Source organism: Oncorhynchus clarkii, chromosome 13 (genome assembly GCF_045791955.1).
Source record: "Oncorhynchus clarkii lewisi isolate Uvic-CL-2024 chromosome 13, UVic_Ocla_1.0, whole genome shotgun sequence".
Lineage (NCBI taxonomy): Eukaryota > Metazoa > Chordata > Actinopteri > Salmoniformes > Salmonidae > Oncorhynchus > Oncorhynchus clarkii.
The window spans coordinates 56,327,382-56,342,807 of record NC_092159.1 but is presented as its reverse complement, the minus strand read 5'-3'; the positions used below and the strand labels follow the sequence as shown (position 1 = coordinate 56,342,807).

Below are 15,426 nucleotides of genomic sequence, written 5' to 3'. Positions count from 1 at the left end.
TCGCCCGCAGCAAGAGCAACGTCATTGATATATACAGAGAAAAGAGTCGGCCCGAGAATTTAACCTTGTGGTACCCCCATAGAGACTGCCAGAGGACCGGACAACATGCCCTCCGATTTGACACACTGAACTCTGTCTGCAAAGTAGTTGGTGAACCAGGCAAGGCAGTCATTAGAAAAACCGAGGCTACTGAGTCTGCTGATAAGAATATGGTGATTGACAGAGTCAAAGGCCTTGGCCAGGTCGATGAAGACGGCTGCACAGTACTGTCTTTTATCGATGGCGGTTATGATATCGTTTAGTACCTTGAGCGTGGCTGAGGTGCACCCGTGACCAGCTCGGAAACCGGATTGCACAGCGGAGAAGGTACGGTGGGATTCGAGATGGTCAGTGATCTGTTTGTTGACTAGGCTTTTGAAGACCTTAGATAAGCAGGGCAGGATGGATATAGGTCTGTTACAGTTTGGGTCCAGGGTGTCTCCCCCTTTGAAGAGGGGGATGACCGCGGCAGCTTTCCAATCCTTGGGGATCTCAGATGATACGAAGGAGAGTTTGAACAGGCTGGTAATAGGGGTTGCGACAATGGCGGCGGACAGTTTCAGAAATAGAGGGTCCAGATTGTCAAGCCCAGCTTATTTGTATGAGTCCAGCTCTTTCAGAACATCTGCTATCTGGATTTGGGTAAAGGAGAAGCTGGGGAGGCGTGGGCGAGTAGCTGTGGGGGGGGGTTGGACTAGCCAGGAGGAAGGCATGGCCAGCCGTTGAGAAATGCTTATTGAAATGTTCGATTATCATGGATTTATCAGTGGTGACCGTGTGACCGTGTTACCTAGCCTCAGTGCAGTGGGAAGCTGGTAGGAGGTGTTCTTGTTCTCCATGAACTTTACAGTGTCCCAGAACTTTTTGGAGTTAGAGCTACAGGATGCACATTTCTGCTTGAAAAAGCTGGCCTTTGCTTTCCTGACTGACTGCGTGTATTGGTTCCTGACTTCCCTGAACAGTTGCATATCGCGGGGACTATTCAATGCTATTGCAGTCCGCCAGTGGGTCAATAAGATAGGAGAGTGGAAGACACAAAGGTGCTCAAAAAAGACTGAAACTCTTTTCAGATCAATACTTTTCTTGATGATCCAACATGGTGGTTCTGTTGCTGTAAACACAAGGGTTTAACGTGCCACTGTTCTCATTATGGCTCTTTGAACATTTCCAGGCATACAGGGCTCAAGTGCTTCTCCCTTTCTTGAGAAAATGAATGCTGATGATGATTTTAAATAGTGAAAATTGTATTTTATCTAGAGGAAGGACAATTTTCACTGTCTTATTATTATTTACAGCCACCTGTACAGTTTGTCAAGTCTTCAGATAAGTGAAGTATCATATTTACTGAATATTTCTCCCTGCGTTTTGAATAAATCCTAGAATTACAAGGGAACGATATCTTTCAAAGCGGAAAGTGGGAAAACTAGTGGAAACAATTTACAGCCTCTGGAAAACAAATATAATCATTCCATCCAGGTCCAGATGTTGGAAATAACCATTTTCTCCATATTCACCCTTGGAAACAACTCTATAACCATTTCATTTATGGACATCTCACACCAGTGTGTCTGGCTAATACACATGGTATTGTCTACCACCTAATTCTACAGTAATATCATGCTATAACTTATCTAGCCATCAAACCTCTGATGAAAAATCAGCAATGACAGTTTGCTCTGCAAAAGCTACTCAGAGAACACCATGATGTTAGTGGCCATCGTCTAGATATTTGGAATATCACTTTGACACACATATGGAGATCCTTATTAATGACTGTGGGATCTCATACACATAATGTATTTCCGTAGCTAGTGACCCCTCAGAGGGAGGGAGGGCTTGTTTCGTAGTGTTTGTGTATTCCAGCCAGAGAAATGATGTGAAGTGACAGAGGTGAAAGGAGATTAAATGTGTGTGTGAAGGGACCCATGCCTCAGAGCCACTGTAAATCTCTGGTTACACCCCGAGGCGCTCTTGTCTGTGTGTGTGTGTATTATTCCACCCTAGGACAGCATGTTGATGCAGCTTGATATCGAGCCGCTACGTCTCGTTATCAATGCTCTCTTGGACATCAGCAGGCCCATTCTTGAGCCTGTTAGGCTGACCTAGTCCAGAGAGCCTGAGTAGACCGACCTGCCTTGGAGGCCATTCACATTTCATTTCACGCTGCCCACCATGAAAAACATGAGTCATTCTTTCTGCTCTCCTCTCACAAATCCCCACACAATGTAGTGGAGAGGTTTGAAAGGTCAATAGAATACGTTGGATCCTCCGCTACAGGCTTGTACAGATACAGTACAGATACAGGCTACAGATACAGGCTACACACAGTTCACTGCACTGTGCCTCCTATTCACTACTGGAGATTGTCCCACTGTCAAGACGACTCGGCTGATCTGTGTGTGCTTTAGCCAATTATCATCGGCAGGAGTTTTTCTGGATCAAAAAGGGGTTTAGGTGGTGGCCGTGGCAGGGGCGTGGCAGAGTGCGTGGCAATGAGCGCGATCGGCCTTATGGTGCGGCAACATTTTTGATTATTTTACACCTTTTTCTCCCCGATTTCATGGTATCCAATTGTCTCATCGCTGCAACTCCCGTATGGACTCGGGAGAGGCGAAGGTCGAGAGCCATGCATCCTCCGAAACCCAAGCCAAACTGCTTCTTGACACAACGCACATCTAACCCGGAAGCCAACCGCACCAATGTGCCGAAGGAAACACCGTACACCTAGCGACCTGGTCAGCGTGCACTGCGCCCGGCCCGCCACAGGAGTCGCTAGAGCGCGTGCACTGCCTAACCTTGCGACACTAGGTAAATTGTGCGCCGCCCCAGTCGCGGCCGGCTGCGGCAGAGTCTGGCCTCGAACCAAGAGTCTCTGGTGGCACAGCGAGCACTGCGATGCAGTGCCTTAGACCACTGCGCCACCCGGGAGGCGCTATTACATTTTAGAAGCCCCCATCTTGGCGCTATAGATCATTTTTAGCATTTTTAAGTCCATTTCCTGCAATTCTACAGCTTTTGCCATGGAGCTGAGAGAAATCGTTGCAGTTTTAAAGCAAATTTCCTGCAATTCTATGCATTTTGCTATGGCCTATCCTGTGTTATTTTGCTCAAACATAAAAACAAAATGAATACTGCTAAATTCATTGTTTTGGGAATTTTCAATTCTCCTCGACTGCCTAGATTTTTATTTTGATGATTGTTAGTTCTCAAAGATGACATTATTTAAATATACATGGGTCCATTATCTTTTCTACATAATTGATATCTGGTTTTAATTGTTCAAGTTAATCACTTAAATATTTTTTCCATCCTGAAAATGTTTTCCTGACTGTTTGGACTTCAGTGGGTTAGAATGTCAGAAAGATGCCTGATTGGTATGCCGTATATGTAGGCAGAAAGATGCCTGATTGGTATGCCGTATATGTAGTCAGAAAGATGCCTGATTGGTATGCCGTATATGTAGTCAGAAAGATGCCTGATTGGTATGCCGTATATGTAGTCAGAAAGATGCCTGATTGGTATGCCGTATATGTAGTCAGAAAGATGCCTGATTGGTATGCCGTATATGTAGTCAGAAAGATGCCTGATTGGTATGCCGTATATGTAGTCAGAAAGATGCCTGATTGGTATGCCGTATATGTAGTCAGAAAGATGCCCGATTGGTATGCCGTATATGTAGGCAGAAAGATGCCTGATTGGTATGCCGTATATGTAGGCAGAAAGATGCCTGATTGGTATGCCGTATATGTAGTCAGAAAGATGCCTGATTGGTATGCCGTATATGTAGTCAGAAAGATGCCTGATTGGTATGCCGTATATGTAGTCAGAAAGATGCCTGATTGGTATGCCGTATATGTAGTCAGAAAGATGCCCGATTGGTATGCCGATAGTCAGAAAGATGCCTGATTGGTATGCAGAAAGATGCCTGATTGGTATGCCGTATATGTAGTCAGAAAGATGCCTGATTGGTATCAGAAAGATGCCCGATTGGTATGCCGTATATGTAGTCAGAAAGATGCCCGATTCGACAGAAAGATGCCCGATTGGTATGCCGTATATGTAGTCAGAAAGATGCCTGATTGGTATGCCGTATATGTAGTCAGAAAGATGCCCATTGGTATGCCGTATATAGGCAGAAAGATGCCTGATTGGTATGCCGTATATGTAGGCAGAAAGATGCCTGATTGGTATGCCGTATATGTAGTCAGAAAGATGCCTGATTGGACAGTGGTAACAATTTATTTGGACAGTCCCAAGGAAATGGTTTGTACATGTTCAATAACTGTCAACATCATGCCAAATAACTATCCATTAACCTTAACCCTTATTCTAAACCTAACCTTAACCTTAGTAAGTGTTTGCTTATCAACATATAGCGTGTTGATAGTATGACCATCTATATGGGACTATTTAAATAATGTGGGACCAAAGTCTCAATGTAGTAGTGACGTACGTATCCTGCATTTGTGAAGAGAGGGATGGTTTCTCATCTCTGTCATGTTTGTATCCTGTTTATTGGTGTCTCTCCATTCAGCCCACATCCCCAGTTGGATGTAGGGAGGTGACAGTCATCAGCTCTAGTTGGATGTAGGGAGGTGACAGTCATCAGCTCTAGTTGGATGTAGGGAGGTGACAGTCAGCAGCTCTAGCTGGATGTAGGGAGGTGACAGTCATCAGCTCTAGCTGGATGTAGGGAGGTGACAGTCATCAGCTCTAGTTGGATGTAGGGAGGTGACAGTCAGCAGCTCTAGCTGGATGTAGGGAGGTGACAGTCATCAGCTCTAGCTGGATGTAGGGAGGTGACAGTCATCAGCTCTAGTTGGATGTAGGAAGGTGACAGCCAGCAGCTCTAGTTGGATGTAGGGAGGTGACAGCCAGCAGCTCTAGTTGGATGTAGGGAGGTGACAGCCAGCAGCTCTAGTTGGATGTAGGGAGGTGACAGTCATCAGCTCTAGTTGGATGTAGGGAGATGACAGTCATCAGCTCTAGTTGGATGTAGGGAGGTGACAGTCATCAGCTCTAGTTGGATGTAGGGAGGTGACAGTCATCAGCTCTAGTTGGATGTAGGGAGGTGACAGCCAGCAGCTCTAGTTGGATGTAGGGAGGTGACAGTCATCAGCTCTAGTTGGATGTAAGGAGGTGACAGCCAGCAGCTCTAGTTGGATGTAGGGAGGTGACAGTCATCAGCTCCAGTTGGATGTAGGGAGGTGACAGCCAGCAGCTCCAGCCCATGACCCTTAATCTACTAACTGTCCCCATCCCTCCAGAGCTCATCTCCCCCATTTGTTTAAGCATGGAGAGGGCTTGCAGCAGCCGGTAATCCTCTCCATTTACACACAAACACAAATGCACAAATGCACACACACATCAAAGCACATAGCAGTTAATCTTGTGTGTATCTCATTGTGGTCCATGGGAGTGGGAAACCGTGAGATACTGAACACACAGCTGGGGCTGATCCCTCCACCACCAACCTACTTTGGCTGAGTACTATATACATGGTAACGGCAGCATTCACTTTGCTCTGAATACTCCTAAACACTCACTATATATACAGTACACTCATAAAGCCACACACACACACAAACACACAGTCATGCAGAGGGTCCCTGTTCGCCTCTCCTCACAACTAAACAACACATTCATTTTACATGATGAGGCTGTATTTTACAGCAGAAAAAAAGCAGTGTGTGCAGATCTACCATGAGAGAGAGGGAGAGAGAGAGAGAGCGAGCGAGAGACAGACAGAGCGAGCGAGAGACAGACAGAGAGAGCGAGAGACAGACAGAGAGAGCGAGAGAGACAGACAGAGAGAGCGAGAGAGACAGACAGAGAGAGCGAGAGAGACAGACAGAGAGAGCGAGAGAGACAGACAGAGAGAGCGAGAGAGACAGACAGAGAGAGCGAGAGAGACAGACAGAGAGAGCGAGAGAGACAGACAGAGAGAGCGAGAGAGACAGACAGAGAGAGCGACAGACAGAGAGAGCGAGAGACAGAAAGAGAGAGCGAGAGAGAGAGAGAGCGAGAGAGAGAGAGAGCGAGCGAGAGACAGAGAGAGAGCGAGAGACAGACAGAGAGAGCGAGAGACAGACAGAGAGAGCGAGAGACAGACAGAGTGAGCGAGAGAGAGACAGAGAGAGCAAGAGACATACAGAGAGTGAGAGACAGAGAGCATGGTCTACTCTACTGATATGCTGGTCCAGAATAAGCATTACTGTACACATCCTCTTATAGAGGAGAGGAGAGGAGAGGAGAGGAGAGAGCACTGAGATAGACAGATTATGTAGTACAGCACTATACTGTTGATTCATTGTCCTGCCATCACAAATGTACAAAGTACATTTCTTTCCAGTAAGCTGCAAGCTCAAAAACCAACAGTGCATATCAAACCTGATGTGAAGACAAGACAGTGGTCAAGAGGATAAAATCATTTTTCAGGAAGATACACTCCTCTCCCTAGCCAACACCAATCTATCCCTAGAAAAGGAACACCATGGTCAAAATAATAAAAGTATAAATAGTCTCTGTTCTGGCCAACCCGTGATCCATCCATTTGAAGGACGCATTTAGTCTGAGGAAACCAGAGGTTATAAGATCCTGTGTGTTTGGAGACAGAGGGGGGCTGGATGTCCTGGCATGCTGGCTGGCTGTAGTGACTGAGGGGGGCTGGATGTCCTGGCATGCTGGCTGTCTGTAGTGACTGAGGGGGGCTGGATGTCCTGGCATGCTGGCTGACTGTAGTGACTGAGGGTGGATACACCTTTTTCCTGCATCTTCAGCAGCTTTTACAATCTATGATCCCTTACATAACTGTTCCAGCCGTGCCTTTTCCTCCGGTCCACTCTGGTCGGCCTTCCCTTCCCTTCCCCAAAAGCCAACATGTAACACATGCAGGCACAAATGCACACATAGACAGACGCACACAGGCACAGATAGAACCTTGAACTAGAGGGCTGACAAAGCCCAGACTGGAGAGGGGGCTGTTCTTTCCCGCAAATATTCTTTCCAACATATGACCCAGGACTCCTGGGAGTTCTAGCACGCTCTGAGAGAGAGGAGAAAAATAGAGCTCAATTTGCCTCACGCTTCCAAAATCCCCCTCACACACACACACACACACACACACACACACACACACACACACACACACACACACACACACACTGCCCCCCTCCACCCACACCCCCCAAACCTCCCTATTGTTGGCCTGGTCTAGGTCTGTTATTAATCTATTCCACCATTGGTCATGTGGACCCCTTTACTCCGCAGCCCTGTATATTAGCCAGCCGGGGAGGGAACATAGACTGGAGAGGAATCATGGCTGTTATTGAGAACCTCTGTGTGCTCTCTCCAACACTAGAACCCACTGCTGGGGCACAACAGTTCACAGATTGCTGTCACACACACACCACACTCACTTATAAACATTTCTTAGACCCCTTTTTTAAAAGATTGAGAAAACAGTGCTGAGGTTCAGGAGGATTTCCCCCAGTCTCTCCTAACACAACAGAACGCAGAGCGCATTTACGCAGCTACATCTACCCTCCAAACCCTATCAAATCCATTGAGAGAGAAACTGATTCCATGATTCCACTTCCATGTGGGCCAGTCTGTCAATAATCCCAAAACTCCAACTTAACTAACTCCAACTTAATGTAACTTAACTTCAACTCAAGTAGGGAGTATAGGGAGAGTATCAAAGACATAACTGTAGCACGCGCTCCACCATTCAAAATGTGGACTTGACACCCTTCAGTCTCTCTTAAAAAAGAGATCATATCTCAATAACATTAACCTGGGTGAATAAAGGTTAAATGCAATAGAAACACCTGCTTGTTTGGACCTATAGTAGGGTGTGTGTGATGGGAACAGTGTGTTTTAAATTATAAGATGGTAGAAACCCCTCTGGCCACACGCCCACTCAACCCATCCACCGTACAGTATCAAGTCCCCCTCTCTGCTGTATCTGTTGGTATGATCAGATATTGAGCCAGGCCAAACAAGGTCTCTGTTATACAGCCAGCAGGGCATCAGGGTGGGGACAACCACCCAGCAGTCACAACACAGAGCCCAGCCTGACAGAGGTGACTCACACTGGGCTGAATCACACAGGGAGGCCTTTGTGGGGAATCAGACAACCCACCAATCAATGTATAAGATATATATTTAGACTGAAATACAGTATATTTAGACTGGAAAGAAAATGACTGTTAAACTAAGATAGAAGGAGAGAGAGAGGCTATAGGACGTAGTATTGACCAGTCTGGCTGACTGGTGGTGGCCCTTCAGGGTTAGATTGAGAAGTAACTGATTGGGGCAGCAGTGGATGTTGACCACGCCCACAGTCAGCAGACAGAGAGATGGAGAGACATGGAACACATAGGCACTATTACCAATAAAATGTAGTCTTCATATTATTTTTGGCTGCTACTTTTTCCTGTTAATGCAGTTGTGGTAGTCTAAATCCAGACTGGCCTGCTGGGATCCAATCTATTTCTGCAGGACTGCAGTAGTAAACTAGAGCTGGTTCCAGCTCTGTATGTGCTTTAGTGCCCTCACTATTGTTGTCAAGCCATACATACACATTGAGAGCTTCCCACTGGGCAGACGTCAATTTATGTCTATAACACGTTGGTTCCACGTCATGGACGTGGAAACAATGTTGATTTAACCAGTGTGTGCCCAGTGGGTTGGAACTATAAGATTCTATCTGCAATGATTCTGACATAATTGGCCTTAAAGTTCTGAATGCTCATTGGTTTGACTAGTGTCAGGAATCTTTATCTTAACAACGTGAATTGGAGTATTTACTGCACTATATAAGTAGAGAACATTGAACAGAAAAAGGCTATGTCAACAACTACATTTTGACAAAAATGAAGAGAGAACCTTCTAGTCCCAAGCTCTTGACCCACTGGTCAGGTCAGTGGAGCCCTGGGAGGGCCAGTCAGTTTGGCAGGCCGCTGTGCTGTGACATACTTTGAAGGACTCCAGTCCACCTGTATAAATGGTGGATCGGCACAATGTGCGCTCTGTGCTGCACCAGAGCAAAGGGACGTCTTCTAGCTGGACCAGCTAAGCGTGAGTTGCTCTAAATTGTGGAGAGTTCATATAGTCATTGAACCGTGACCCATCAACTTTTTAGCTGCACTTCTCTTAGCTACTTCACAGAGGGTGGGCCTTGGGTAAACAGAGAGGTCCAGAGACACAGCATCTATTCCACAGACCAAACGTAAACAAACAACCTCCTTAACATTCTCTGTCTGAAGCCATTTTGCCGTCCACAGAAGCAAGCACACGGGAAGGTCTGGGACCGTTGCTTCCTCATCTTCTATCCTGAATGTGGGTTGGTCAGAGTAGAGGGCATAGCAGGCCTTCAGGTCAAATAAATACTGTGGCTGAGTGTAGTAGGTGCTTAATGTCCAATTCTTCATTAGTGCAGATGAAGGACAGGAGACAAGCAGAGGAAGCCATATCAGACTATTGAGATATGCCTCCGAGGTGGAAGGTGTCTCGCCTCGGCTAGCCTGGAGCGTGCATGGCATAACCTCGCGGCTGCACGGGCACACGAGCGTAGCCAATGAAAACGGTTGGTTTTCGCACTGAGTAAACAGAGCGGTTTGTGGCCAAACATACACACAGTCCGTCGGTAGACATGCTGTGAACGTAACTAAAGGGATAAAAACACTGATTCATCCCATATGGGGTCGGTCGGTCGGTCGGGCTCTCTCTCTCTCTCTCTCTCTCAACACACTGTTCATTTAAGCATTGTATTGTGGAGTGTCATGCATGTGTGTTTCTGCTGCTGCCCAGAGTTTTATGTGTGTGTGTGTGTCTGTGTATGTGTGTGTGAATGAGGAGTGCTCTGCTCTCTCCTATAAGGCCTCACTGGTGGAGAGGAGTACAGCACATCACTACTACCACCCACAGTTAGCTAATCATCACACAACAGATAGGAGTTTTATTGAACATAAATCCAGTAATAGACTGAAGAATTGATTAAGGAGGAATATGTACTCATCCCTGCACTGACCTGGCCTTCCTCCTTACCTCTCTGGTCTGTCTCCAACCTTCCCTCCTCTTCCTCCCTTCCTCTCTCTGTCTACCACTTGATCTCGCTATTATCCTTTGGCCACACTCTCATTCTCCTGCTCTCTCCATCCCTCTCTCTCTGGCAGCTCTCCATCTGGTCTGGCATGCTATGTGTGTGTGTGTGTTAATCACACTGGCCCAGCAGGACTCCTGTCGACCGCCCCACGCCCGGCGTGTCACAGACAGTATCCCACAGAGCAGAGCCAGGAACCGTCTCTCACCCACTCTGCCCTGCTCTGCTACCCAGCCTAATCACCTCCTCCCTAGGCTGTCTCTCCTCAGTGACCCTGGTAAGCTCTGGTTCTGTTCGGACATACAGTGTATATACTGTAGATCTTGGGTGAGGAGATCACTGATGATTGGTGATGATGATGTCCTTCATGTGTCCTAAATCAAGCCAAGCGTGCTAGACAATAAGCCCGGTGGTCTCTCTCTCTCATCAACAGTCTGCAGAACTGGCCTATGTGGCGCTATGGGTATCCTTCCAGGACATATTAATACGTTATTCCAGATGAGTGAAAACAGCATGGCCTATATTACACACACACAACACATACACACACCCCCCCATCTCTTCCAACACATAGACTCACACACACACACATCCCCTTCAACCCACACACAGACTTCCCCTCCAACACACATACTTCCCCTCCAATACACATACACACACATCCCTTCCACTACTCACACACACACACACACACAAAGATCCCCTCCATCACACACACACTGACACTTCTCTTATCATTCCAGACCACAATCTATCCATCCACCATTCATTCATTCTCTCTGTTAGGGAAGGCTGCCGTGAGGGAGAGGGGGAACAGGGATAGGATGGAATGGGGGGGGGTCGATCTTCCTCTCTCGGCAGTCTAACTGTCAATTATCTCTGGTTGGCATCACAGGACCATACAATATGTCTGTCTGTCTGTGGTGTGTGTCTGTGGTGTGTGTCTGTGGTGTGTGTGTGTGCCTGTGCTGCTGCTGACGTCTCCCACCCACCACTGGAGGGGAAGCACTTTGATAGCAGCACAATGAGGGCTCTGTACCCTCTTCCCTCGCTCCGCTCTGCCACAGTGAACAACATACATCACATAGCTCTGGACTAAACAGTAAAGGGGCCTAGCAACAGCTGTAGATCAGTGTTTTCTCAAAAGGTGGGTCGGGACTGTAGTTGGGACTAGGACCAGAAGTTTTTCCTGGACTTTTCTGGCTCAAATAGAGATATCCAAATCATGTGTAGCGTACTGAGCCGATTGTGCTTATGTCAACACACACATATTCATACACAAAGCATCTAGTCATGGAACTGAGCCAGAGAGAGCACTCTTTAATTCCTCATAACTTTACATATCACTGAGCAATGCTTGAATTAGCCTTCCCTACATATGGAATGACCTGTTGAGCTTGCCTGGAATGAGTGTGTAACTGACCTGGTGACTTAAAGTTTTAATAATAAGCCAAGGGAGTAGCGTTCTGCATTCAGCCTCGTGACAGTGATGTATTCATACAGGCATCATGCCTATCCGCTGGAGTGTGACAGTCCTGCTTGTTATTTACGCAGAATATAGGTCAATCCATACCCCTCCATCCTGCATTAGCGCGCTACACATCCACTGTGTGTGATGACTGATGGTTCTGTTTCAGATTACTTCTCATGGAACCATGAAACATGCTCATAACTGGGTCGCTATACCATACACGAGTGAGGGTGAACATGTAAATTGTGTCTCAACGTAGAGGGATAAAGGTTCACATTCAAAATGCCTTCTATTTATTTTCGTATTTTTTCTTATTTTCTAACGTCATCCTTAAATCTATTGTAACATAAAACATAGACATATTATATTATTATTATGTGAAATATCACAATACCAAATACGGTGTTAACCTGATTGTTGTCATTAAACCGGCCTTGGGTCCTGCTGTAGCCTACCCAAAATGATCATAGTGTACACAACAACACATCGACACATGAAAGATAAATATGCGTGTGAAAGGGATGTAAACGTTACCTTGATTGTCTTCGTCCATGGCTGAAGGGGAAAATGCTAAGGTCCAAAAAAACAAGTAAGATCGCTGAAACTTGTTGTATGAATGTGGGGTAAATGATTGAAATGCGCGTTTTAATTTGTAGGGTGCATTCGCAGACAGGTTGACCACAGAAGCCGCGTCTTGTTTTGGGGAATATTATTTTCTTGCCATCAATGCTGGAATTACGAGGCAATCCGCTTGGATATCCGTCACCAGTGTAGCCTATTTCAGATGGAACTGAATCGGCGACGTCTTTTTTCTAGAGTGATCGGTAGCATATTATCCGACAGATACACCTTCACTCCACTAGCATCGGGAGAGCAGGCTATCCCATCCGAGCTCCACGACTCCGCTTCTCCACTAGACAGACAGGCAGCTTTCACTGTACGTCATCATTATCTGTCCCGCCCTGTGGAGCAGCGACTACAAACCTGCCCTCATGTGACTGTACTGTACAACGGCTGTACTGTATTGTAATCTGTGAGGGAATTATTCAATCATATCCCCAGATCAGTGATTAGGTCAAGTATGTATAATATAGGCCTACATATGAAATCACTTCTCAATGTTGCCGTCCTACGGTCACTGCATCTGGTTTCTTTCATTGACAAATAAAATATGCTCATTGTGTGTGAGTGTGTGTGTGTGCTGACGATTTTAGAAACTAGACTATTATATCATATTATCCTCTCCAGTGTAGGCTATACTGCAGGATCTCTGCTTGGTCCAGTAATGCAGATCCAGAAAACAAGGATGCCACTATGAGACAGGGAATGGTACTGGGGAGTGAAGTGGTATCTGATTCCAAGCCCAGAACAAACACGTACACAAGCAATGGGAACCAGCCAGTGTGTAGGCCAATAGCAGGGAAAAGGCACACACACACTCTGCGGCTGTGTTTCTACAACACACACGGTTTCAATTATCGCATTCCTGCCTCTTCAGAGAAAGAAGGGGGTCTCTCTTCCTGTACACATTACTCCAGGGGTCAATAGTGAACAGATGTTTTAATGTATTCATTCATTCTTTCATTTGTTTATTCATTGATGTGTCTTACAAAAATGTTCCAGAATTGAATGCTTCTTCTTGTACAGAGACAATTGTGAAGACAAACCCTGATGTAGGCTATCCCTATAAACTGAAACGAATGGAGTGTGAAGCATCCAGCTGATTTTCCTATAGTCTACATACTGTAGTTTATGTTTGAACAACATGTGAAGCATCCAGATGATTTTCCTATAGTCTACATACTGTAGTTTATGTTTGAACAACATGTGAAGCATCCAGATGATTTTCCTATAGTCTACATACTGTAGTTTATGTTTGAACAACATGTGAAGCATCCAGATGATTTTCCTATAGTCTACATACTGTAGTTTATGTTTGAACAACATGTGAAGCACAAAGGAATACATGAAACTGTGTGTGAATATTCCTCACATTACAGACTCCAGCATTCCACTTCGATTGGTTCTAGAAGTCCTCTGCAGTCTAAACATTACATCAGCATGACACTACCAGAACTAGCTCAATCCAGAATGATCCAGTGTAGTCCGGTTGGGATGGAGTACTTGTTGGTTCACATGGCAAATGACAAACTAACACCTCTCTGTTTGCTGGTCCTGCAAGTCATCCTTAATTTAACTGATATATACACTCTTTGAAAAAAGGTGCTATCTACAACCTAAAAGGGTTCTTCGGGCTGTCTCCATAGGAGAACCCTTTGAAGAACCGTGGTTGATTCCAGGTAGAACTATTCTGGTTCCAAGTTGAACCGTTTTGAGTTCCTGGAACCAAATTGGGTTTTAGTTGGAACTAAGACGGGTTATCCAATGGGGACAGCCGAGAAGCCTTTTGGAAGAGTTTCCACTACGTTTTGAGCAGCATACTCTTTGTCACCGTTGACTTATTTCTGTGGTTGTTTGTTTTTCTCCAGCTCTCGTGTTAAGTTGACATCCATCAACACTCTCTTTTCAGCCTTTAACACCACAGCAGCTGAAACTGGAGCCACTGGGCTTAGAACTACAGTATAAACAGGGCCCTGAAGTTCCACCTGGATAACCCCACAACGCCTGGCGTAGACCAGGTAGACCTGAGGGGTGGTGGGAATGTAAACCATGGTCCAGTGGCTACACATCCACACGTTGTTTGCTTTTTCTGCACTCGGACCTTCTGCGTACCCTGTGAGGATCTAGACATGTGTTTTAATAGGAACATAATGCTGGGGGATCATGTCACTTAGCTTGGAGAGAGGAGAAGAAAGAGGAGGGGGGGTCCTGGGAGAGTTGGGAAACGTGTGTGTTCCTGTGTTTAGTAGGAGTTTAGGGGAATGATTTGAAAAAAAGGGAGCGCAAAGGGAGATGGGGGACTTTTAGAAGTGGGGGCTCCCGACCAGGCTCGGGGTGGGGGTGGGGGGGTGGGGGATGGAGGGGGATTCAAGTAAAGTATTCAACAACGCACAGCACACAGGCTTGATTTGAATATTTTCTGTGCTACAGAATGCCTAAATGTCACCCAAGCCTGTTTAACTTCTTAAAACCCAACATATGCTGGCCTTTCTGGCTGACTACCAGGGCTCTCTCTCTCTCTCTCTCTCTCTGAGAGTGTGCCACTGAGGGCTGATGGCAGTTGCCTTATGCCCCGAGGGTGCCCATGGCACTGCATCTGGCAGATTACGCTCCCCCTCATGTCAGACGAGACGGCTGTGGCGCCCGGCGCTCCTGACCAACTTCACGTGACCTGATTGAGCAGTCAGAGAAACAACACGACTTCATATGCTCCAGTCTCCACGGTAACACCAGGGGGCAGGTTAGTGGATACCTCCCCCTTCAGCCGCCAACTCCCTAACTGTCGAACGACCCCCACACCCAAATTACCCCCCAAAACCCATTCACCTCATAATCCAGTCAGGCGGCAGCTGCATTACATACAGTACAGCTGTGCAGTAGCATCACACTGGCTTTCTATGGGGATTGTAGGGCAACATCTTTTCAATATTTATATAAACCCAGAATATATGATTTATAAGAGCAAATGGGTGCATTGGTATAGCATTTGGGATGTTTGAGTACACACCACCAGTTGGACCAAGCATTCTGAAAGAGTCTTTACTGAAGGGGGTGCTGATAGCTGTAGTGTGAAAGAGTGGAAAGACTGAGAAAGTCTTCACTGTATAAGTCAGATTGAGATGTAGTCCACAGTGTATAGACACATACTGTATATCCTAAATCTATATCATATCCATTTGACTGATCAGAG

General features: G+C 46.2%; 1 protein-coding gene across 1 annotated transcript in view; it reads right to left on the bottom strand.

Annotated features, from left to right (window-relative positions):
* The window catches only part of LOC139365138 (cytohesin-3), a 60,396-nt gene extending 47,842 nt beyond the window's left edge, over positions 1–12,554 (bottom strand). Inside the window, exon 1 of the mRNA XM_071102550.1 lies at positions 12,150–12,554. Within this exon, the coding sequence (XP_070958651.1) occupies positions 12,150–12,168 (19 nt within the window). The 5' untranslated portion in view covers positions 12,169–12,554. The remainder of the gene's footprint in view (positions 1–12,149) is intronic.
* Between the last annotated feature and the right edge of the window lie 2,872 nt (positions 12,555–15,426).